The sequence below is a fragment of the Nelumbo nucifera genome, chromosome 1 (assembly GCF_055504915.1).
Source record: "Nelumbo nucifera cultivar China Antique chromosome 1, China Antique-T2T, whole genome shotgun sequence".
NCBI lineage: Eukaryota > Viridiplantae > Streptophyta > Magnoliopsida > Proteales > Nelumbonaceae > Nelumbo > Nelumbo nucifera.
Genome location: NC_142649.1, coordinates 84,284,199 through 84,310,221, shown reverse-complemented (window position 1 = coordinate 84,310,221; position 26,023 = coordinate 84,284,199). Strand labels below are relative to the sequence as shown.

General features: G+C 37.4%; 3 protein-coding genes across 3 annotated transcripts; all 3 read left to right on the top strand.

The window, feature by feature from the left end:
- Positions 1-64: 64 nt before the first annotated feature.
- Positions 65-14,191, top strand: LOC104599470 (myosin heavy chain-like protein). The gene is made up of 9 exons (XM_010262023.3): positions 65-453; positions 2,130-2,257; positions 9,363-9,410; positions 9,539-9,652; positions 11,523-11,591; positions 11,700-11,753; positions 12,086-12,241; positions 13,648-13,728; positions 13,839-14,191. Exons 1-9 carry the CDS (start codon positions 294-296, stop codon positions 13,902-13,904), a joined length of 876 nt encoding a protein of 291 aa, XP_010260325.1. The 5' UTR covers positions 65-293; the 3' UTR covers positions 13,905-14,191.
- A 2,116-nt stretch (positions 14,192-16,307) lies between these two features.
- Positions 16,308-19,926, top strand: LOC104599469 (uncharacterized). Its single transcript, XM_088886927.1, has one exon. It carries the CDS (start codon positions 19,374-19,376, stop codon positions 19,845-19,847), a length of 474 nt encoding a protein of 157 aa, XP_088743053.1. The 5' UTR covers positions 16,308-19,373; the 3' UTR covers positions 19,848-19,926.
- Positions 19,927-23,358: 3,432 nt separating this feature from the next.
- Positions 23,359-24,527, top strand: LOC104599468 (GATA zinc finger protein). The gene has a single exon (XM_010262021.3). The coding sequence runs from the start codon at positions 23,441-23,443 to the stop codon at positions 24,311-24,313; it is 873 nt and encodes a 290-aa protein (XP_010260323.1). The 5' UTR covers positions 23,359-23,440; the 3' UTR covers positions 24,314-24,527.
- Positions 24,528-26,023: the final 1,496 nt, after the last annotated feature.

The following is a 26,023-nucleotide window of genomic DNA, read 5'->3' as shown; positions in this document are numbered from 1 at the left end:
ATTCGAACCCAAAGTTCAAACAATCAATTATTAATACTCCGATTACCTAAAGGAAAAGGGAGAATGACGGTTCAGTTCAGTTGAATAGGTGTCGGTTCGAAATTGATGCTAATTCACGGGCGGGCGTTGATGCATAAAGTGTGGATTGTTGATATTTTGATCTTTATAACTCTGCAGTGAAAATAAGAAATTTGCATTGGACCTGTCCGTATCTTTTCGAAAAAATTATTATTAATACTCCGTATTTCGGTCCCTTTAAAACCTAATTTCGCCGGTTTCCGTTAGCGGAAAAAATGGCGGTTAACGTGATTTTGCTTCTACTGTCCGTCGCTGCAGCTCTGTCTGGAAGTACACCTCTGGCTTCTCAACTTGACTCAGAGACTGTTTGCGGAGATCAGAATAACGACTTGATCTGCGAACTGCAGCGGACAAAGCTCAAGATCTCACGATTAGGTGGCTATTTTATTCTTCTGAAGTTTCTAAAACGAGAATTCTTGACATTTGCTTCAGTTGTTTGATTGTATCGTTCGCATTGGGTCAATTCTTACTTTTTGGTGCTTCTTACTGATTAGAACTTGCCTATTTACTTCATTTCTTCTGCATTTGTGCAATTACTTAATTTTTGGTGCTTCTTACTGATTAGAACTTGCCTATTTACTTCATTTCTTCTGCATTTCGCAATTTGGTTGAGACTGAATATTTTCTTGAATTCAATTTGTCTGTTGTTTGTTTCTTGAGCAATTAAGCTTAATTTGAATCAAAGAAGCTCTTCAGTTGTTCATAGAGAAAGCTTTACCCCTTTCTTACTGTCACTTTCGGTGCTACAATATCATTATCTGGGATTATTGTATCCCTATAGTTCTTATCAAATTTTTCGTTTATTGGTTATCGTTATGTTAGGTCTTGGTTGGTTAGTAGGGTGGTTTTAACTTAAGATCAAATTTTCAAGCTATCCCAATAATTTGAATCCCAAGAACTGGCATGAAAGCTGGGTTCCAACTTGTTGTCAATGGATCAAAGTGCCGGAGGAGCATTTCTTATTTATGTATTATCGCTTATTATTTTTATGTGAACTTTGGTTCTTAATTACTTAATTGAACAATTTGTGTAGTGACCACAGTTCCAATACCCTACCCTTCTTCTAATCAAAATTTTGAGTTTTTTCACGTATGCAAATTTCAAGTTATCTACCAAGAAAAACATTAATAATTTAGTCACAGTTACTTTTGGCTCCATATCATGGTTTTTGGAAAGCGTGATTATTGATGGAGTATGAAGAACTTATTTTTCTTGTGTTTTCGCCTTTCCCCCAAATTTCTTTGTTGTCTTTTTCTTTATAACAATTAGAGGTCATTAAGTTATGACTCTTTCTAAATCTGTGTTCTAGAAGTGTCTTTTCTATGTTTTTCCCCTGCTTTGTAGATAGGTTTGATTAACGTTTGGACTTTTCTTCCTAATTCTAATGCATACTCTCTCAAATAAGGCATACATTTGCACTTATATACTTCACAAAAGAATCCTGATTTGCAGAATTTACAATAGCATCATCATCATCCTCATCCAAGCCTTATCCCAACTATATGAGGTTGGCTACATGAATCCTGTTTAGCAGTTCATTCTGTTTAATGCCATATCCATTGTTAAATTATTGGCGCTTAATTTATTTCTTACTACTTCTACCCATGCCCTTTTTGGTCCACCCCTTGCCTTTCTATCTCCTTCAACTTGTAACAAATTACTGCTTCTTATGGGTGCTGTTGATGGTCTTCTATGCAAATTACTAAACCATCTTAGTCTACTTTCTCTCATTTTATCACCTATTGGACCCACTCCTAAGTTCTTACGAATGACTTCATTTCTGAATTTACACTTTTAAAGTGTTATCATATCTTTCTTTTAATTGATTTATCTAGGAGAATGATCCTAGTATTTTCTTTTCTTTGTTCTTTTTGGTAAGAGAAAATTATTCAAATCATGGATAACCAATTTTGTTATCAATTTGCTATGTGTGTTTCTTACTACACCATGTAATTGCTGTACTTTCTTATAAGTGCTAGTGTGATTGCTTGAATTCAAGATAGAATCTGACCCCATTATATTATGCTGATAATTAATGAAACTAAATGCAGAATCCATCCTGGAGGAAAGTATCAAAATTTTGAATGCTAAAATCTTTCATCTTGAAGAACAGGAGAAGCTAATTGAGGAAATGTCCCATAAGATCATTCTTCTCCAGAGCTCACTGCTAAAAATTAAGGTCTGAATTTTTCACTTCAAGCTAGAATAGTCAGGTCTTCCCTGTCCCCATTCATATTGTATGATTTAGTCTTTAAAATACATTCGCATGCCTATGCACTTCTTTGTAAACATTTCCAGTCATATCAATGTTAGCATGTTCTTGACTCTTGTACAAAAGAGTGTAGTAGATGGATTTTTAAATAAATCCTGAGCTTGTCCTTGGATAAAGGAGTGGGACAATAAAAATAAAAATAAAAAAATAAAAAAAAGGAGTGGGATGATGCGTAACATACATATTGGCTAGAAACATGTGGGGTTGAGGGTTGGAATTTCAAAATTGGAATAGTTGATGCATGTTCTTTGTGAACAAATAGCAATTAGCAGTAAAGCCCAAAAGGAAATATCACAAAAAGCGATATTTGATTTACTGGCTTAAATTAGGTATTTTGCTTGGAAGCATAATTGATTTGACAATACATGAAAAATTGCTGCCTTACCAATTACTTGTTGTCAATTAAATAATGCTCACAAGACTGAGCATCTCCTACATGTAATGATATAAGGCATCAGGAGGTGCACCTAGTGATGTGTGGTAATTTATAAAGCAATTGTAATTAGGAAAAATTTAGCCTGTGGACGTTTTATTTATTGTAACTTCCAATTTTACCCATTCTTTGTTTGAAAGAGTTCTTTCTAAACATTTTGAACAAAAAGTTCTGAAGATAAAAGATAACAAGTATTAGAACATAGGAGGTGTCAGATATACATGAGTTGAGGGAAATCTCCTCTAACTTTGGAATTGTTAACATTATGCGAGAACTAGCCCAACTCACAGCCCATTTCCACTTCTTAGAAGAATTATTCTTAAGAATATTATTTTAATGTTCCATAACATTATGTAAGCTGATACAGTGCTTACCTTAAAAATGTAGTTCATAATTATTTTAACACATTATAACATATCTGGATCCTTAAGTTTCATATGGCTATGCTATGACAGTCTCTGAATTATTTTTATCAACTTCCTATCCATGTATAATTTTTTAACCCTTTTCTGGTCTCCCTCCTTCGGTAGGAAAATGAGGGTTAAGGCAGACAGTAACCTAAATTCAAGAAAATCGAAACCTATAAAATATATACCCATTTGCATTCATTATTCCTTTTCAAGGATAGCCTGATAGCCTCCGGATTCCGTGGAACTGTGTCAATAAACATGCACCCACCCATCACTCCTTTATATGGTTAAGGATGCAAGAATTTTTGGCTTCTCTATTAGTGTGTAAAAAGTTTATTTCTTGAAAAGAATCAAGAAAATATCAAAGATGGTGATTATGTTTAGAGCACTATGGGACTATGCCGAGTTAATAAAAGTTGAGGATACTAAAAGATGAGTCTTTTACTTTGGTTCTATGTAACCCTTTATATCTAACATGAAGACCATTCTCAATAGCTTCACTTTGTGATGTTGACCTGGCCATATTGGTTTAATTAAACACCATTCAATCAGAGCAGAATTTCATTTCAATTCCCTAGAAATCTGCAAACTTTCTATTTGATGGAGAACAGAGAACCTTGCATTTTATGTTTGCATCTCACAACCTTACCACTTTGTAATCCTCCCAGTATTTAGCTTCTGAAGAGGAGTAATTGCTCTGAAAAGTTTGTTTCAATATCCAACCTGAAAGTGATAAAAATTGCAGTAAATGATTTATACACTTCAGCAGCCACATCCACTACCAAAATTTTGTGGTGATTCATTTCACAATCACCAGTGGTTGAGGAGTACCTTGATTTCGCAAAAGTGATTCCATGCATATGCCCATGCCTTTACCTTTACAACTTGGGTGATTGAAGCAATAACTTCAAAACTTTGAGATCATATTCTATTTAAACTGGACAGTAGGCAAAGTTAGTTCCCAGTATCCTTGCAAACACCATTGTTTCCTTGCACTTCCTCATCACAGCCACGGGGACATCACTCCCAATAATCTTCTAACCACCTCTCCCTCTGATCCTTGTTTGTTCTCAATGACACTAGCATTCTTTTCTCCCAAAATAGCCCAAAAGATAGCTGCAGGCATTACATTCCATACTACTTTACCTCTCCCACTCAAAGCCTTTAAGTGCCAACCTCTTAGAAAGTCGTCATGTTATCCAACATTTACTTGTTTATAATTGTGTGTCTTTGATATTATGTGTCCCTAGCCTGCCTTGCTATTACTGACAGTGATATAAACCTTGCTTGGAAGTGGCAACGTCCATGTTTTCCTTTCATTTTGTAAGTTGGGAGGCACCATATATTTATCCATAATAAGTAAGAAAAGAACATCTTTGTTTAGTTTGTGTCATTTTTCATTGTTTTTAACCAATTAACTACATCCTGCTAGGCTGCTATTAGAATAATCTGCAAGGGAAAAAAGAGAAATGAGAGAGAAGGGGGAGGGGAGGGAAAAAGAGAAGAACAATAGATATGGTGGAGCAGGCAAGGTGCCAACCAACTGGTTGGTAAGGTCTCCTGCTGGTCGTAGTGGAGACTTGGGATCGAATCCCGCCCGCACCTGTGTTGGGGGGGTTATGGGTTGGGGGATGGGCTACCCCTGGTTGTGTAGTCCTTCAAAAGATATAAAAAAAAATAGACATGGTGGAGCAAATGATTAGGTCCATCCATTACCAATATCCACTGTATTTATATTTTATGTTTATGGAAGATAAAAGGACAAAATTGCCCTCATGTTTGTATATTACCATATTGGTCAATTTCATTCCTATGATCATGTCAACTGGCAGTTCTTAGACTACATCATAAGAAGAATGAGCTTTGGCTCCAAATGGTGAAACTGTGAAAGTGGATGAAAGTCGATGTGAATACTCCTTCCTTTTCAGTCTTGGTAAATGGAGTGTCTTGTGGTCGCTTCAGGAGTTCTAGGGGCTTAAGGCAAGGGGACTCTCTTTCCCCCTTCCTTTTTATTTGTGTAACTGAAGCTCTAAGTAGATTGGTGAAAAGGACCATGTCAGGGGGTTTTATAGAAGGTTTTCAGGTGGGAGCTGAAAGGGTGGAGGTTTCTTTGCCGCAGTTTGCAGATGACACTCATATTTTGTGATGCTTCAGCCAAACAACTTGGTTATGTAATGGCAGTGCTGCAATGGTTTGAGGTTGTGTCAGGCCTCCATGTAAACCTGCACAAAAGTGAATTGGTCATGGTGGGAGAAGTGCCAGAGCTAGAGAGGTGGGCAGAAGAATGGGGGTGTAAAAGAGGTAAACTACCACTGAAATATCTGGGGATGCCTTTAGGTGCTAGATGCAACTCCAAATCGATTTGGGAACCTGTTATGGAGAGATTAGACAAGCCATTGGCTTCTTGGAAATCCAAGTACTTATCTTATGGAGGTAAACTAACTCTACTGAGAAGTGTGTTATCATCCCTTCCTTTGTATTTGCTCTCCTTGTATCCAATTCCTAGTGGGATGGCTAAGTCTTTAGAGAGGAAGATGCGAGATTTTCTGTGGAGAGGCTGGAGGGAAGAGAAGAAAAAATTCATGCTGGTTAGCTGGTCTAAGATTTGTAAATCCAAACCTCAAGGGAGCTTGGGTGTGAGAAGAATAAAGGACCTCAATTCTACTTTACTAGGAAGGTGGTTGTGGAGATTTGGTGAGAATCAAAGTGATCTGTGGAGGAGGGTGATAGCAGCTAAGTATGGGTATGGAAATTCTGGTTAGGTCCCGGGGGAGATTGTTAGACAGTGTATGCCCTTAGCTCCAATCAGCATGGATAGATCTGGGGAGATTTATCCTGCCAAGGTTGACACTGATGTACCGCCAAGTTGGTTGGGGTGGCTTGTCTCAGCTACTAGGGTGAGACCTGAGGTACATATAGTGTGGATTTTCTTGAAACTCTGAACCGGACCAAAATTCTAGTATTGCCCTGGACCTTGGAGATAGATGGGCAAAACTAGAATGTTACACCTGACCCTGACTCGATTATGATACTGCACTAGGTGTCGGATTGGGCTGTCTTTGATGTGCCAATCACTGAGATCCTTAGAGGGGGTCAAAACCTAGGTATGTTGGGACAGTCTAAGAATTCATCTGAGTGGGTGATCATAGTGACAGGATCAGCCCCTTTGTCGGACAAAGTGAATGATTGGGAAAATGCACTCTCTCTGATGGAAACCTAAACTGCCAGTAATGGATTTCAAATGTGTTTGAAATTTGGTTTTGCAAAATATATTTATATAGAGATATACTTATATATATTATTGGTTTCAAAATGTTTGCAAAAGGTTTTAATTCTCGGGATCCATGTGTGTAGAGAGTGCAGCACTGTACCTTGCAACCGAGGGAGAGGTCCTCTCTTGTCGGGTAGTGTTTGATCGTTAAGGGCTGAGAGGTTAAGTGTAAGACTATTGAGGGTTATACCTGATGGGCTAATCTTGCATCTGCCTACAGTCCTTGGGCCTTCATAAGATGGCTGGACCCAATGACCATTTAGTGTAAATGTTGGGCCCATTAAGAGCCCATGGTGATGGACTTAGGGGTTTACTGTATTCAGCAATGAATACGGCCAGGCCTTGTAATAGAGGCTAGGCTGAACCCATGTGACTGATGTGTAGATCAATGTTAGGGTCCCACGCCATACAAAGAGAGCCAAACTAGCTAACATTAAAAGGAAGTGAGCCTGAAAGCTTAATGGGCCTAAAAGCCCATTTTGAACTGGGTTAATTGGATTAATTAAATAGGGGCAGATCTGGGTTTGGATCAGTAGATAAGGATAAGAGGATAACTCTTATCCACTTAAAGAGTCCATATCCAAATAAAGATTTGGATCAGGAAACTCTTAATTTGATTAGGAATAAGTTGATTTTGAATTGCAGATAAGATAAGGGATTATCCTTATCACTTAAAGAGTCCAAATCCAAATAAGGATTTGGATCAGGAAACTCCTAATCAGATTAGGATGTTGTCTCTTTAAGGTTATAAATAGAGAACAGGGCAGACCTGAAGAAAACCAGACAACACAGAGAGAAGACAACTCAGTTAGACTGATCTTGCCTTCAATTCTTTTTCTTCCTGCTCTTGCCGCCCTACCCTGTTCGATCTTCAGTTCTTGGATCTGATCAAGATTTGGTCTTGATTGTGTTTCTTGCTAGAAAAAAACAATTTTGAAGTTGTGCTCACTACCCCATTCGATTCTTGCTGAAGAATCACAAGTTCTTGGTGAAAAACTACCTGTTGATCCTGCCTCATCCTAAGTTGTGTCATCTTCAGTGAAGAGAGGATTCGGTACACTCTTTGGGCGTGAACACCTACGTTGGGAGGAGCTTTTTGCGTGGATTCCGTATCAGGTATATCCCTCCCTAATCTTGGTTTCAGATTTGGTCCAATTTGGTTATAAGAATGAACTTTGAAAATGCAGTTTTCTAAATTGTGAATAGGATTCTTGGATGGGAGTAAAGAAATTTTTGAAATTTCGCCAAACCTTCTTGCAGGGTTCGGCCATTCATATGATGGATCTCCCATCCCCTTCAGAGCTAAACCAATCCTATGGATGCTCTGTTTGGAAAGGAATTGGGAAAGTCCATGGTTTTTATTCAAACGGAATTCTCTTTAGGTTGGGAATGAGAGGCAAGTTCTTTTCTGGAAAGATTTATGGTGTGATAATAGACCCTTGATGGTTATTTATCCTACTCTCTTTGAAGTAGCTTCAGATAAAGATGCTCTTGTTCAATACTTTTTGCAGGTGCAGAATAGTAGCATTATTTGGGCACCTATCTTCAGGTGAAATTTGAATTATTGGGAAGTGGATTCTCTGGTGGAATTGCTGCACCAGCTGTATAGTACTCAAGTGGAGCTAGGGAGAAAGGGCAGGAGAGTTTGGAAGTGGGAGAAGTTGGGGGCCTTCTCTGTTAGATCCTTTTACAACTACTTTTCCAGATCAGAGGATGAGCCAATCGCAGTTAATACTGTGTGGTGTAAGGGTGTGCCCACAAGGGTGGCGTTTTTTGTTTGGACAGCCTACTTGAACAGGATTTTAACTAGGGATAATCTGGAAAAGAAGGGCATGTTGCTGGACACAACTGTTTGTGTGCTTTGTCAGAATCATACCGAGTCAGTCAACCATCCGTTATTTCATTGCTGTTTTGCCTGTGAGGTTTGGAATAAGATCAGGAACTTGTATGAGGTGAACAGTTGCTGCCCTGAATCAGTAGCAGATTTTGTGAAGAGTTGGAGAGTCAAAGGCCTCGCAAAAGAGGGAAAGTTGGCTTGGAACCTGACTCCTGCTGCAGTTTTCTGGCACATCTGGCAGGAGAGGAATGCAAGGATCTTTAAGAACCAACACAGCTCTTCAGACACTGTTTCAGAAAGTTATGGGAAAAATGTTCTCTTGGTTAGCAGTAAACAATGCATTTAAGGACAGAAATTTTAGTTCCTTTTTTGCTGTTGGGAATCTTTTTTGTAAATCAGGGTTTGGGGGTATAGTTCTGCTGGTGCAGCTTTTTGTAGATCCCTGTGTTGTTGTACATGTTTTTGTTTCTAATGAATATTACACATTACCTGTTTCAAAAAAATCCTGATTCTCTACCCACTTGACAAATGTGTTTGCTGTCATCATGTTTTTTCTTTGCTGAAGTAATGTTGTGATTATGATATTAGGATAGTCGTATCAACAAAAGTTAAGATCATTCAAAAGGGGACACTTTTTAATGTGTAATGAAACAATTTATTTTAGAGTATTATGTTCTGTCTGAATTTTTTGGAATTAATGTAATTACTACCAGAAAGGTGGGGGTAGGGAACTATGCCCACCTAGTTGAACAATGTCAAGGTTGTGGATAATATAAACAGTCAAAAGAAAAGTTTTGTCAACTAGATGGTTGTCGCTTTTATTTTGCTAGATGAAAATTTGCTTATGATTTTGGTAAAATGAGCTGATAGTGAGAGACTGAGAGTATACAAATGCATTGTAATGTTAGTTCAAATGATATTATGTAGCATTCAATGGGGGTATATATTGACTGGTATACTAAACCAGAGAAGCTAATGAATCCATATTTGGTAACTGAAGTTAACATTTGATGCATTCATGTTTCCAATTAGATGGCTTATGATCTTTGCTTAAATTGCAGGGAGACTCATCATATGTTGAGGAAAGAGTTAATGCACTAGAAGAAGAGGTTTGTTTAGGTTTCATTTATTTTTCAGTTAAATCTTTGGGCTTTCTTGCCCATGTTACAGAATGGAAATTCTTCTCTTTTCTTTATTCATCTTGAACTAATCTGTGGAATGGGTTAGAGGTGATTAGGTACGGCTTCTTTGGGATGCATCAAGAAAGAACAATTTTAAGATCCACATATTGGAATATAAGGCACAAGATGAAGAGGAAAGATTAGAAGTGATTACTTCACAATATGAAAAGGTATCTGCATCATGTATTTAGCTGCAAATAATGATTTTTGCTATTTTATGGTTGGACTGATGATTTCAGTGTTCCTGGAATGAGACTATTTTTTGTGAGAAGATCAAGTATAAATATATTAAAACAAAAACTTTACAAAAGCAGAGAGCCCCATGTACACCAAGTACACTGGGATTCTGGGAATGTACAGTTTTGTACCTCTAGAATTCTTCTAACAAAATAAGAGTATTCTAATTCTCATATTTCTCAAATACATTCCAATTCTCCTATATCTAAAGCAATGTCTAAAAACATGGAGGTGTGAGGCGTGGCACTAGGACCATTAGATGCATGAGACATAAGCCTCAAGGAGTTGTGCTTAAGATTCATGGTTACTGACTGTTTTTAGGAAAAAATACCATCTATTAACATGAAGAGAAGTACAGAAATATGCATGAGGAGTATGTTTTATGTAGCAAAAGCATATGAACAAATAAATGAGGACATAAACAAAGGATTTGAGAATTTTAGGAGTTATTTAAAATAAAACCATCACATTCTTATCATTTTGTAATTGTTAAGAAGATCTAAATGTTGAACAATACATCAAAAGGGATATAAATATGTTAATGCATAGAAACATGCACACATATTCCATATGCATATGTGTATATAAACATGCTAAGGTATCTCAAAGTGCAAGAAATGTGCTTTATATTTTCAGGAATGATAAGCTTTCTATGCTTTTTAAAACAATGATCTAAATCATGCATTCACAGCATGGTACTGGAACATTTGGAGATAGAATTGACACATGATTCAGCTCGTGTCACTCTCCCTTTCTAAAATGGGATATTCATTTCCAAATTGCAACATGAATCATGTTTAAGGTTTTCACTAGTTTTTTAATTTTTGACAAGTAACAAATTATACATGTACATGACAATGAATGAAGTGAATGCAATTTAACCGTGATAAGCATGGGAATCAATTAAATTATATTAGGGGAAGAAAAATGAATATAAAAGATTAGAATAACTCGATTTCACTATCAACCTGGGTTCCACTTGCATTTACACCTATAATGCCCTGCCTTCCTAATTGCACTACCTGTAAGACCACCTTTCATACAATGTAACTCCAGGGTGCCATAAAACGTAATCTCAAGTTAGCCTCAGTCAAGTTGAAATGGGGTATTCATCTGTATGAAATAGAAAAGTTTGACTGACTTTGCCTTTAGTTTTGCAAGTAGAATGATTGATGTACTAAAGATAACAGATGCTGACAATAAATGCCTAGTGTGGTTTGGGGTGCAAGTCCCAGAATTTGTGTAATATTTCAGTCTAGTATAGTTTTACTTCTAATTGCTGACCTCGTATAGTTGAGATAAGGCTTGGATAATGATGATGATGATTTTACTTGTAATTGTTAGCTTACATTTTCAAATTTTTTGACACCATTGAATATATTAAGGAGAGATGGATGTCTAATTGAACACACTATGTGAGGTGCTTAGTTAGAATGAATTCCTTTTCTGTTTTTTATACTTCTCAGCTGAACCAAGTCCATGCTCCCTTGCAGCCTGTAAATTCTTAAATGGTTGTTCTTTAGGAGATCTTTTAATTATGAATCTGGAATTCAATTATGGCTTCATTTTGTATGACATATGCATTATGTGACCCTTCTACAAGTAAGCTTAGGTCCTGCAAATTGAATGACACATTTGTCCCATGAAACATGCAAGCTATACTTAATTAGTTCAGTTTATTTCATGATTAAATTGTTATCTTGCAGTATTATTATATGAGCAAAGTTCGTGTGTGTCTTCTTATATTGAGAAGTAGCATTAGACATAGTTACCAATTGTTTCTTTTTTCTTCTGTATTACCAGATGGCAGACATTGTCACAGAGCAATGGATCCAGATTCAGCAACTTGAGCAGGCACTTCATATAGCAGAGGTATTATCTAATGGAAAAAAAACGAACCTTGGCTTAATCTTATGTAAGAAAGTAGATAAAATTATCCATGGTTTTTTTTTTTAATTTTGCTTACTTTTCCTTTATTAGAGGACTTTAACAGCTCAAAGGAAAGTGGGCTCCTATAGATGGAGAGTAACAAAGGTAAACTTAAAGCAGATTATCCAGACTTTTTACCATATGTCTTTGAAGAGAAATAACAACTTGCATGCTGGTTCTGTTGAAAGTTTTCTTGAATCAGATAAGTTTGTATATCAGAGAGGTCGTGAGGATTGTTTTAGAAAGATATTAAGGTGGAGGGTATGTGCACATAAATATTTGCATTTTTGTATAATACCATTACAATATCTGCCAAAATGCATCTCTCCTTTTCAGTTGTCAATAATATTGGCCATTTCTTAAAATAATAATTTCATAATTTTGCTACTATATTTTGTATATTATCGATCTCATTGAAGATGCTTTGGGGCTTACAGTTCATCAAAGACTTCTGTGGGCATTATCTCCAAAAGATGATTAGGTTGTTGCATCAACATTTATTTGATCAAGATTCTGTTTTGGGTTCCTGCTTATCTGAAGCTTGGCATCAGCTAAAAAGAACAATCATTGCAGCTAAAAAATATCATCATGAGGTGTGTTCTATACTTTCTTCTTGTTGATCAGTATATACTTGCTTTTTATAAGAATACTTCTAAGTATTTTAATATTATATATACAACTCTATAAGTAACCTGAATAAACATTGTTGTCTACTTTTTTTATGTTTCTTAACTAATATGACACTGAATCATGCAAGGAGGGAAGTCACTGCTTTCATGTATTTTGTTTTTAATAATAAGCATTTTTCCTGCCATTTTGTGAAACAAAGAAAAAAAAATCCATTTTGGGTAATTGAAACTGCAATTAAGAGTGCACGTCGAGTACCCAATTGAAACTGCATTGGGTCTAGGCCTTGGGATTAGCCCCCTTCAAATTTAAATAAATGGTCAATGCAAGCCCACCCAAGTTGCACCTATAACTGCAATGTTTTACTGAACATAAACATATGTTGGGTTTAGTAATTTATTTCTCAAATTGATTCTTTGACTTGAGAGATTGTACTTTGATCAGTATTTCCCATTGTCAAGTGGGTTCTGGTTACCCAAGTTCAAATCTCTTTTTTGAGAGGTCAGGCATTCTCCTGTTGAGTATGCTTACAGCCCTACAAATATATTGATAACATTTCTTCAAATTCTCAGAAATGCATGATGGATCTCATTGGGAGGGCTAATTCCATAGAATAAGCTGTTAAATTGAGAACACAACCTTCCATGCAAAGTTTCTCTATATATCTTATTTCAATTCTTTGCAACACTGTATGCAGTTGTGACCCTGTAGGATCTAGTTATGAAGAATTTCCCCCAGCTTGAACATATAGCTTTTTAAATGGAAAAATGGTATTTGCTTATCCTCGGCTAGTTACATGCCTCAATCTCGTATGGATAGGACATTAGATTGTCAGTGTCTAGTGACTCCTTAAAGTGTTGACTTCATATAATGGATAGATGGTCCTTGCTCATTACTCATAAACGAAGGGATTTTTGCAAATAAAAAGGATTATAAGAGTGTTGCATCTTGTTCTTTTGTGGTTCATACCTCCATGGCTCTCACATTTATGACGCAAGCGTTGGCCTTTGGCCAAACTTCCATGACATTCCCAACCTACCAAATTAAGTGCCCATTTGTGAGGGCTTTCATGCTATGGTTTTTGGCTTTGAAGGTGGGGTCCACCCCAAAAACCTATAAGCAATATTTGGTAAAAAATCTGAAGAGCAAAATCTTGGTCATCCTACAGCCATTTACACAACTCTTCAGACAGCCTCTTCCAATAGCTTCTTCAAAGGAGCTGAACCAAAGTTAAGCCCTCCCAAACAGGACCCAAGTCTTCTAGCAGATGAATAAATAAGTTTTTGTGCCTTATTTATGAAATAGTTCGTATGAAGTCATAACCAAGCAGACTGCCACCAAATGTTAGACAATTATTTTTCTACTTTTGCAGCTACAAGTTTTTGTGAAACATGAAATGGAAAGAAACGAATTCACTGCAGCTATTGCCAATCAGGAAGTGGTATTTTTTGTGGTATGTCTTAGTATAACCTCTCACATCTTGTACCTTTGTATTATATGAACATTGTTATTCTACTCTGTAGAACAACAATTTGTAATTGGTTTATGCATTATGCATTTCAGGCTTCTGCTCTAATTACCTTCCCAGTAATAAGTACTTTGATTTGGCTCTTACCATGTTTTGGCTAAACAACAAAGATCCCATATCTGGTCGAAAGAGAAACAGTGGCATACCCAACAAAAGAAGCGAGTATACAGCTTGAATTCATCCATGTCAGAGCGCAGTTTCTTCCATTTCAGAGAAACTATATCGGCTTAATCAGATTAAACTTTTGTCTTTTTTCATCTGAAGTCAGAGTAAACCCTCGTTGGCCATCTCAGGAATCATAACAGCATTACTTTTTGCTTCGTGGGTCGATATCTGAATTCAGTTACAACTTACAATTTAACGAAACTAATCAAGGGTGATTAGGTTATATGGTGCACCTCCCTAGAGAAGAAGAAACCATCTAATTAGCAAATACCTAATTTTTGGACAAACAAAAAAAAGTTATCACTATCACGATCATGTTCCTTCCCTTGTCTATAAAACGGATACCCACTTTTGTAAGAGACTTTTGCAAGAGACTTTAAATGCAAGCAGAAAAACACATTAAGTGGACTTCTCTACATTATTAAATATTAATAGCACATAGAGATGCAAATGCATTGCAGGTTTCTTCCAGTTTGTTTGTACTTTATTAAGTGGATTGTGGATTCCCCAATTTCTAGAGCGTCCCCAGAGAATTTCACATGAAGCAAACCTCTATCTTTTTGTCTCCTGCAATATCATGATGGGTGTTTTTGGCTTTGAAACATGTACTTTTTTTATCACATTATTAACTTTTTTATCAAAAATTGGATGTGCTTAAATCATTCCTCAATATCAATTAATAGTGTTTTCAACCTATCATTGACCCCGCCGATCAAATTGTTCTAACCATCACCCAGTCAAGATTCTGGTCCAGTTCAGTCAAGACCCATTAGACGGTCAAAAATCGTTGACTTGGTCAAGAACCATTCAACTCGGATGGTTCAACTGTTGACCCATTTGAATCGATCACTGAGTTGTTGGTTGCACACTCAATGTATGTAGATTTTCGGAGGTCATGACTTTGCACTCCGATGTTCAATTGGGTTTTTTTTTTATTTTGAGTAACTTTTTGAAATATATGCGTCCATAGGTGCCTTGCCCTACTGTTTTTGCGAAAAAAAAAAAAAAAAACCCTTTTTTGGCCTTAAATTGCAGTTTTTAATATTTTTTATAAATAAATTAAATATAAAAATACGTATAACATATTTATACATCATTTATTGATATGATCTGAACTATTTGACCCAGCCGGTCAAATTGGTGGCCCGCGACTTGGAGGCAAACCTTCGAGTCGATTTTTAAAACATTGCTTATTAGTGTTTCGAAAATAAGCCTCAAGTAAAGGCTTATTTTTCAAGCCCAAATTCCCAGCTTTTTTTAAGTGCTCATACAATAAGCACTTATTCAATTTTTTCTCCCATAATTGTCCCTAGTGAATTTTTTAGAATACCAATTATAACCTTTTTATAAAAACAATTTTACAATGGCACTTTTATAAAAGTAATTTCATGAAATTTACTTTTAAGAAAAGTAGTATTTTTACATGAAAACACTTTACGAAAGCACTTTTATAAAAGTACTTTTATGGAAACACTTTTGTAAAAGTATTTCTATATGAAAGCACTTCTATGGAAGTCCCAAATTCCTAGCTTTTTTTAAGTGCTCATACAATAAGCACTTATTCAATTTTTTCTCCCATAATTGTCCCTAGTGAATTTTTTAGAATACCAATTATAACCTTTTTATAAAAACAATTTTACAATGGCACTTTTATAAAAGTAATTTTATGAAAATTACTTTTAAGAAAAGTAGTATTTTTACATGAAAACACTTTACGAAAGCACTTTTATAAAAGTACTTTTATGGAAACACTTTTGTAAAAGTACTTCTATATGAAAGCACTTTTATGGAAGTACTTTTATGAAAGCACTTTTATAAAAATACTTTTATGAAAGTGTTTTTATAAAAGCATTTTTACATAAACATTTTTATAAAAACACTTTTTATGGAAGTGATTTTATAAAAGCACTTTTTACAAAGACACTTTTATAAAAGTATTTTATGGATGTGCTTTTATCAAAGTGCTTTTATGGAAGCACTTTGTAAAAGTACTTTTATAAAAACACTTCTATCAAAGTACTTTTATTCATTCACTTTAGATTGAATATTTTGAAAATTTGAAAGAAAATGAAGGACAAAAGAATCACAATTGCTTATTGGAGAAAAAGCCCACCAAACACCCAATATAAATAAGTGCTTATTTGAATAAGCACTTATTTTTAACATAAGCACTCCCCAACATGGCCTTAATTTAATACGTACAAAAAGAAACAATAAAAAATATATTCACTAATAAGGGAAATGAGAAAAATAACAATTTTACAGAGAAATTTAAACCTGATTTGTCCTATTGGCTTTTCATTTTAATCTTATTATTTGGCCTATAATTACCAAAATGCTATTCTCATATATTTTTAACTATAAAATACATGAATAAATTTTTTATACTAAATCACTTACTAATCATTGGTTATTAACATGGTTTTTAAAACCAACCCGGAGATCGAACCGGTCAGGGGTCCGGCTACCAGGTCGAACGGTCCGATTGTTCAAACTGAATGATCGGCCCGTTTTGACAAAAAAAATTAAAAATAAATAAAATAAAATAAATAAATAAATGAAAAACAGTCAAAACCATTTTAATAGTTCGAACGGTTCGAAAGGTTAACCTCCCAGGTCAGCGGTTTGTTGACCAAAATCAATGATTTTTATGAAAAATCCGGTTTTGGGAAAAACCGGAACTGGTCACCTGACCGATTCCTGATTTTTTCGGTCCGATCCTCCAGTCCGGTCCAGTTTTGAAAACCATGGTTATTAAGGCTTCCTCATTTCTACGCCTCAAGCTATGTACCCCCATTCTAACAAAGACCTAACCCTCATGCCTTAAATGAAAATCTGTATACTTGGCCTCAAGGCTTAAACCTTTTTATACTATGCTCTACCTTGTATTAAGTTTTCCCCAAGTGATTAATTGCTAAAAATTTTACAGGGGTCTTCACTTTTTTCAAAGCTTTCCAACTTTATTCTTTCAACGCTAGAATTTTCTTTGGATACAATGGATGAATGACGGAAATCTGGAGCAATGAATAGAAGAAGCGTACTTAGCAACACAGTGAATAACCCATTACATTACATGATCAGGGCACAAAGGAAATTGAAACATGGGAGAGCATATTAATTAAAGTCTCTGCAATCACCAATAATGGTGCTGATTCACCGAGGGTACAAAGGTCTTCATTTTTAAAAAGGGTCCTTGGATATAGATAGTGGTGACTGGTGGAAAGAATATATTGGGGCTCTTCTGAGACCCCAGACCACATGGAAAGAAAGAGATAAATGATATGAAGGGGTTGTCCTCAACCCACATATCACCGAGGATGGATAATCACTGGTAAGGTTTGCTAAGGCTGATTATTGGCGGTGGAGAATACTTTGGCCACTGATAAAATATGGGTCTATTAAGACATCAGATGACTTCCACCTCTTTCAATTGGGACCTTTCGATGGTGGGTCCAAATTCTTTCATCATGGGGCCCAGATCCATACACCTGTCTTGACTCTGCGTACCCCATGAGGCCATGACCATGAATGATGAATCCATGACCCAATTACTGTTGTACTTGCCCGTTGTTAATTTTCCATTTTAAGGGCAAATTTTTTAAACTATCCAGACAATTACTGTGAATGGAAATGTCTATTTTGCTTTTAAGTCATTCTCTCTCTCTCTCTTCCCCACCGCATCCAATTGAAATGATCCCGCACCGGGTGGACAGCAGCCGCGTTGGCTTTACAGGTAACGCTCACCAAAGTTTGTTCACAAACCTTAACATCCAGACTCTATCCCTTAAAATGGTCACTTGATGTGAACGGAGATATGAATGGGGGGAGGGCTACAGAGAAGATCACCAAAGTTTCCCCCAAAACCTTCGACGAAGAGACGAGAAATCATGTTTTCTTCATCTTCAAGAGTGTTGGAAGCATGTCAGGCATTTTTCATCTGGTCTGCAAAAACCAACAGCCGGAAGTTCCTCACCTCCGGTATCTCAGCTGCTTTGAAAACCCCATTTCTCCGACCACTGGACCTCTTTTGAGATCGTGCAACGAGCTTTGAATTCAAAAATGATTTTTTGATCACAAAAATTATACAGCTTAAGCTGGATAGGATATTCCAAAATCCATAGAAAGGAAATAATAGATCTGCCACAAATTTAGCAAAGCAATTTAAAAGCCATAGCTTGAACCGACTCTTTTCCAAGAATCAGAGAGAATGAAAACCACCTTGGGTATATGTGAGAAACAAAAGTGGACTTAGACTGAGATAAACTTACGGATGGCAAGAGCCAAAGATTTGGGTATGAAATCAATAATGATTTTGTTGGAAATGAGTGAGAAAATATAAACAGATGCCGAAACGCACAAAATCATTAATCGAAGAAGAAAACCCTTGAACTTTGTCCCCAAGGTTTTTTGAGGCAAGCAAATATCAATATGTTTTTACTTTTTTTTCTCTTTATTTATTTGTGCATTCATTTCAAAATCTATTCTGCCATTATTATAGCAGAACCTAGCCATGAGCTCAAAACCCTCTGCTTCTCCTGGAAAATCATGGAATGACTCGTAGATTTACCAAATAATTTGCTTAATCTACCTGAGAATGATGAAATAATTTTCTACTAGTAACTAGGTGGACGAATGGGCACCTCTGATGATTTGCCGTGATTTCCCACCACTGCTGCAACTTGATGAAACAGGGAGAGAGAAGGAAGGGGAAAGAGAGAGAGAGGCCGGAGGTCGAGGGGTTGTGTCGCTGGTGCCAGGGATGGATAGGTGATCATTGGCATGGTATTTCCATCACACCCTGGCCAATGTTTATTTTCTCGGTAGTTCTTTTTATTAATTTTAAGATTTTAACATCTTGATGTTGGGCTGCACTGACTTCTTCATCCTGTTTAGAATTATTACAACTTTTTGGTTTTGCATTTTGTCTCCTTAATACATTAAAAAAAAATGAATGCCACAGCTCAGAGAACTGGATCAGGAATACAGTTGGAGCCAAAGCAGGAGAGATGGAGATGGACAGGGAATCAAAGTCAGAGACGGAGACGATGATGCACGGAATATAAGTGTCATTGTGAATAAGTGTATTGATTTTTAAAAGGGTATTTTAAGAATTTTTAAAAATATATCACTCACATGATGCCACATATGAACCGAGTGTGACAGAAAAATAACACCAAACGAAATCGTAGACAATCAAAATTTAGGGGTACTTTATGATAATATATAAACAGTAAAGATAATAGTTAGTCAATTAAGTAAAGAGTAAGGATAACTATGAAAAAAGAGTACCAAAAAATACTTAACCTCATCTTCTTCCAACTTCACAAGTCTTCAGATTTTGGAGCTCTCTTCTTCTGATTTTCACAAACACGATGCGAGTATGAGATGATGATGATGATGAAACGATGGAGGAAGCAAGATGGGAGCAGAGAATCCAAGCCCTAACCCACGTTCTAACAAGCCCCACGATCAACCCATCTCTCCACTCTCAGTTCTTCATCTCCACACAGGTCCCCTGCTACCTCAACTGGGACTACCCTCCTATTCTCTGCAACAAAGACCAGAGGAACCCCTTCCCTTCTCTGCATCTAAAATGGGGCCTCTCTCTCTTCTGGAAGAGGGTCTCTAGGTTTGGGTTTCCCGAGACATCCTGGCGGTCTAAGTGCCCCTTTCAGCAGCCCCAGCCACTGATCTTAGCCAAAGGCGTTGAAGTTTCTCCTTCCATGTGGGGTGAAGAACAGAGGAGAGAGTATTTCAGGAAGAGATTAAGAAGAAAACGCCTGGGCAGTAATATTCACCCATTAATTCCTATTGTGATTCCAAATGTTTTGTTGTTTTCTCTTTTGCTTTGGAATCCCTTTCCCCTTGATGAATCCTGAACCACTCATCTTCATGTACGTTGAAGCCTAATCCATGAAAAGGCATATTTTGCAATTGATTTAATTCTTGAGCTAGTTATTTTAGTGCGTATAAGATCAGTTGATCTCTGAGTTTATTCTTGGTATTGTTCGTCGTGATCTAGGCAGATAGATCTAGAAATGAAGGGCGACGCTTTTCTTATCCTTCAGAATGAAAGAAATAATAACTACTACAGTTCTAATTAATTAGAAAAGCAGTAGCCTTTTGTGAAGACAAAAGCATTTTTGGCCAATATGCATTGATCTAGTGCCATATCTTTTGGCCAGTATGCATGAAGTCTTTAGTTCTCCAGAAAGACATGCCAGTGGCCTTGTTGTCTCAGACTTGAACCCCTGAATTCTCACCTTTGTCAGCCCATGACTTAACCATTGCACCCAGAAATGACCCCTTATGGTTTTCAGGAAAAAAAAAAAAAAACATCACATGGGCTAAAGGTTTAGGTGTTTGTAAATGGAAACAGACAGGTACAAGTGTAAATCACGTATCTAATTCATTCACAAAGAATCATTCCCACCTATCACACCATCACTGAATGTGTACCAGGTACATTTCAATTGTAGATGGGACTCCAACCAACCCATTCAACCCATAAGTGTGTAGATGATATGGATATTTGTCCACTTGTTTCTTCTTGACATGAAGTTTTAATACTAATAGCTCTTAACATGCATATTGGCCAAATGGCCAGTAGCCCCCTAGATGGGTGGGTTTGGGACTTTGGGTCGAGTATAGAAACCCACTTGGTGTTGGAAAATGGCAACCCAATAGAAAGTTTGGCTTAGGATTGATGTCTTGGGCAATCCAACCCAAACCATAGATTACATTTGTTGTCATGTATTCTTATGTATAATATATGTATTGATTTTTATATACAAGAGGAGGTGATTGATTCATTGTAAAATATTACTGTAACAATAAGATTTGCATGTGTTATATGTGTGATCAATCCTATTTCATTGAGCTGCGTTAAGGTTAGGATTGAGGTTTTGACACAGGATTGGGCTTCAATCTCGCCTAAATTGCACCCCTAGTTGGGATAAATGCTTAGATGACGATGACAACGACGATGATGATGATGATGAATGCAGCACATCCCAACTTCCAACAGTGAACTGGCTTAGTGGTTTTGCCTATTTAGCATCTTGGATTTGTGTCAATTTGTTTTGGAGAGGAGGGTGCGAGTAGAAAGGTTTGGGGAGGCAGAGAGGGTTTAGAATTTATAAAGTTATCTCTGAATATGCTCTATTGCCATCCCTAATTGGGTGTTAATACATGCTACACATTTGCATTCAGATATTTATCCCTATTATGACTATCAGCAGGCAAAACCCCTAAAGGGGTATTCGAAATTTGACCACTAGTTTAGGAGTTTACATTTCTGCCCCACAACGTCCCGCCCCACAGTATATCCCCGCCATGTATTGAGAACATCTTCCAATGATAGTATCATAATCAATGATGTCATCATTGAAAGATATTCCTAATATACGACGGGAATGTACTGTGGGGCGTTGTGGAGCAGAGATATACTCTCTTAGTTTAGTGGGTAGACAGGCCTAAAACCGACCCTTGAAGCAATTTTGAAAAAAAAAAATAAAAGAAAAAGTTATTAGGCATCAAAACACCCTATGCAGGCATATTGAGAGTATCAATACTTTGAACCAATGCTCCTAGCTGTGCAAAATTTCTTTCGCTTTAGCATAGATACATATTATAATACATCATAGACCACGCATCTAGAGTATTGTATGAGTGAATGGTCCCTCACCTGTATTATAGGATGCACTTGTTTGTACCGAGATTTGTACCGCTTGCTCAATCTCCCTCTAGTTTCTCTAACACAAATGAGCAATTGAGCAATCATAGGCAAAACCTTGGTGGGCCTTCTAGCAACCGGCAAGGAAAGTAGGAAACCTATCCTTTTGTCTAGGCTTAAGGTCAAACCAGACAACACTTGCTAGACTTTTGGCCGTTAACACTTGACAACATCTCGCCGCCCATCACGCCACCAAACTACGTTGCATCAAAAGAGAAGATTGGAGAGAAAATGAAAAGAAGTGTCTAAGAATCAAACACCCACGACCCAACCCAAGTTTGACAAAATCATCACCTAAATTAATTGGGTATGTTGTTGACAAAGCAAAAAAGGCATAAACCATTCTTTACTAAAAAGTGGGCTCTCTCCTACTCTCCTACACTCCTACCCTGCCTTTTCAGACCTTAGCCTATGAAATATGGATTGCAGCTCAATGACAATAATGTGGTCTCTTAAATCTGATTGACCCGACCCGCCAATCAGACAATCAGTCCTTACTTTCGATTAGGTTTGGGCATATTTCCTATCCACGTCCTGAATCTGAACCCGTCACAATCTTTTCTTTTAATTTCTCTACCGAAGGTACAGATAGTACATCAAACAGTTAATGATCCTGATCCAGAATCCAAGCAATTACAGCTCGGAGCATTGATGAAATAAATCCAGCATAGGAATCACCACCGGAGATGCCCAACCCATAATTCAATCATCTAACTGATGTACGTAATTGGACGATCTTAATGCACAAATTTCCAGTTGTGGCCAGTACAAATGGGTTGAGCCCCTGAGCCCCAATCCATCCATCCATGGGTCAGTAGCCACATGGGCATATCTCCATCACATTTAAAGCCCCTCCATACCCATGAAAGGGAGATGGAATTAATCTACAACGGCAGGTAGTTGGATATTTGGATCGTGATAGAGAAGGCAACAATCCGACCCAGTACAGAGAGGAATGAGAACTGCCCTAGCTCCCAGGGTGCAACCAACCCAACTGCTAAATGGGTAGGATGGGACCTCCATTTCTTAATTAAAAAAGGTCGTCAATTGACTGGAGATGCATTTCGGTAGCAAAAGGGTTAGGTCTCTCTGATGCCCTTCAAATGGGACAAGCTTGAGAGAGAGCACATGCAGCGTGCACTAAATGCTATTATGTCCTTGCCCCACCTTCCACAATCCCCGCATAACAACCCGGCCGGTCCACCCAAACTTTCCAATATACCCTCCCATCTCCACTTTAGTGATTTTTCATGAAACACACACAATTTGTACTAATATCTATTGTGTTGAAAACTAAAACTCGGCCGAGTTGACTCTTGATATCATTTCACTAGGGGTTGCAGAGTTGTGATTATTCAACCAATTAGTGTATTATTTGTCTTGATTAGTGGATGGATGGATACTCAGTGATTTCATGATTTTGTTGGGCTACAACAAACTCATGAGTCAGATGTCCCACTCTTAATTAAGTAGAAAGATTGAGATCAAAGCAATAATAGAAAAATTAAATGGGTTTCTGCTAAAGTGCCCTTCTATAGCCACAAGGGACCACAATCACCACCCATTCTCGCCATCTATTTCCTTCTTGTCTCAAAAGAAAAGAGAAAAATGAGACCATCTTCTCTCACTTTGGGTTCTATTTAAGGACATTGAATCATCAGAAGCTTCACAACACTTCCCACTAGACTTGGTGCCCACCAAAACCATCTTCTTCTCTCGTATACTTCCCACTCACTCATGGATCCTGCAAAGCAATTTTTCTTGCTTTTCCTACTCTTCCTCATCTCCTCTGTTCAAATTCAGGCCAGGGAAATCAAATTCTTTAACCGGGTCTCCCATTACACCACCAACAACAACAAGAACAACAGCAACAATGGAAAGGAGACTGAGCTCCCCAAGAAGGAAGAAACTCCAAGTAAAGAAGACGAGGAGCCGAGCTTCACCCCAGAGAGCGAAAACGGGTATGGCCTCTACGGTCATGGCTCAGGACAGCTCCCACCCACCACCGACAATGATGCATACTACACTACTGGCAACCTCCGAGCAGAGAAGACCACCACCAGTGAATACAATAATGGTGGAAACTACGAGTACAAGCAGTTCAACAAGCGCTACCCCAACAACTTCTACAGCACAAACAATGGCTATGAGACCAAGCAACAAGTAGGCTTAGAAGGAACAAGGTTCACAAGCACAGAATACCTCAACAACAACAACAATGGCTACGAGACCAAGCAGCAACAAACCATGGGCGGAGCAAGGTTGGCAGACACAAGCTACCTCAACAACAACAACAACTACCACTACAGCAATAACAACAACAAGTACAGAAACAATGGATATGCGACCGAGCAGCAGGGAATGAGCGACACACGGTTCCTGGAGGGCGGTAAGTACTTCTACGATATGAAAAAGGAGAGTTCTTATCCCAGTGGATACGGATGGCAGAAGGGAAGCAGTGAGGGTTTGGGCTCCTCCAGGAACACGTACAACTATGGAGGTTACAATGGCAACAACAATGAGAATGGGTTTGAGTACAACAACTCCATGGAAGGATACCAGAACCAGGAGGATCAGTACCAAGAGAGCCAGGAAGAGTATGAACCATGATTTCTACGTGGGTGGTGTTCAATCACATTTTATGATTTAGTATTTATCCTTGAAACATTAGGGTTATGTTTGTTGGTGATGTTTTGTAATGTCGTTTTGTGTTTGCTATTACATTTTCTGATTTGCAGACCAAAATACAGAGAGCTTCAATTCTCAACTTGTATTTGGGGGGGAGAGAAATATTCAATAAATGTATATTATTAGAGCTTACTTACCTCCCTTCTCGTTCAGATTAATAGTTTACTCTATAGTTATAAGTATACGAATTTTTATTTTATTTTATTTGGTATTACAATTTATTTCATTAGAAAAGTTAAAAGTTACTTTTCTGTGACGAACCAAACGCCCCCTAAACTTACCTACCGAAAAAGGAAAATATCCTGAAACAGTAATAATAAAGAGTCAATGTTAGATGAACCCAACTTCCGTAATCCGTATGCTTCTTTTATCTACCAAAAATTAGAACAATAATAAATCTAGGTAGGTCCCAACTTGAAAATTTTGACGTCGGGCTGATCTCAAGAGTCAAGACCTAACCTCATTAGACCTCACCGTCTCCGTGAATGACGAGACGGGTAGAGTGAGTTAGTGCAAATGGCCCTGAAGCGGTGAAGCCCCCACCAATATCAGATGGGTAGGTAGGTCGTAGGTCAGTCCTCATTGTTGTCAAACGTAACCCTTTATTCCTTCTGGTCTGGGTTTCAAAACATATAGCAGCTGGAAGACATTAACACCAAAACTGGAATGTTAATGAAAAACGAGAGCGTGTAAATTAATCTTTGAGACAGTGTTATAAGACATAAGTAGATACGCCTTTTCATGAATCTCACTCTCATCTCATTTGTTGTACTTGTAGGATGAAGAAATCCAAGATTTTGCATCAATATGTTTACTAACAGAAATCATTTCTGGTAAGCTTAAAATTACATGCAGGAATAATAGAAAGAAAATTAATCCAGGTTAATTAATTCCAGCACCGCAAGAAGATTTCTGTTATGCGTCCCCGGCGGATTCTCTTTCTTTAGTAGTGTTTTTGGCATGGTTTTCAAAACCAGACCGGACTGGACGGTCGGACTGGAAAAACTGGGAACCGGTTCTGGTTTTCCCCAAAATCATATTTTCCATAAAAACCGTTGATTTTGTTCAGCAAATCGCTGATCCAGGCAGTTAATCATTTGAACCGTTCGAATCGTTCAAATGGTTTTGACCGGTTTTCATTTTTTTATTTTTTTTATTTTTTTTTTGTTAGAATGGACCGACCATTCGACCTGGTAACCAGATCCTTGACTGGTTCGGTCTCCGGGTCAATTTTAAAAACCATGGTTTTTGGTAACTAAAACAATTAGGTTGCATTTGGATAATCTTCAGGGATTGTGCTTTTAAAGTTCAAATTTTAGGTTTTGTAATTTGGGGCTTAAAAAGTGCTTTGGCTTCACATAAATAATGTTTTTGAAAGTAACTCTTACTAAAATGCCCCAAAACACTTACTATCTATGTGTTTGGTTCCGTTTACATTTATTGAGTAAACGGTGCCACATAGGTGCCCATCAGCAAAAGCCTCATTAATTGTTTCCGTACGTATATATTTGCAAAAGCAAACATCGTTTTCTATGTGCCTCTCCCGTTTTAAGAAGATTCATTTTGGAGCTTTCTGAAATGGGTAGGCGTTTATTGGCACTTTGCTGATGTGGTTCCTAATAGCGCCCATGT

Coding starts and splice junctions, on each gene's coding strand:
- LOC104599468 (XM_010262021.3), top strand. CDS start 23,441: ATGGATCCTGCAAAGCAATTTTTCTTGCTTTTCCTACTCTTCCTCATC.
- LOC104599470 (XM_010262023.3), top strand. CDS start 294: ATGGCGGTTAACGTGATTTTGCTTCTACTGTCCGTCGCTGCAGCTCTG. Junction 11,592..11,699: donor AGGCACTTCATATAGCAGAG/GTATTATCTAAT, acceptor TTCCTTTATTAG/AGGACTTTAACAGCTCAAAG. Junction 11,754..12,085: donor ATAGATGGAGAGTAACAAAG/GTAAACTTAAAG, acceptor TGGGGCTTACAG/TTCATCAAAGACTTCTGTGG.
- LOC104599469 (XM_088886927.1), top strand. CDS start 19,374: ATGGAGGAAGCAAGATGGGAGCAGAGAATCCAAGCCCTAACCCACGTT.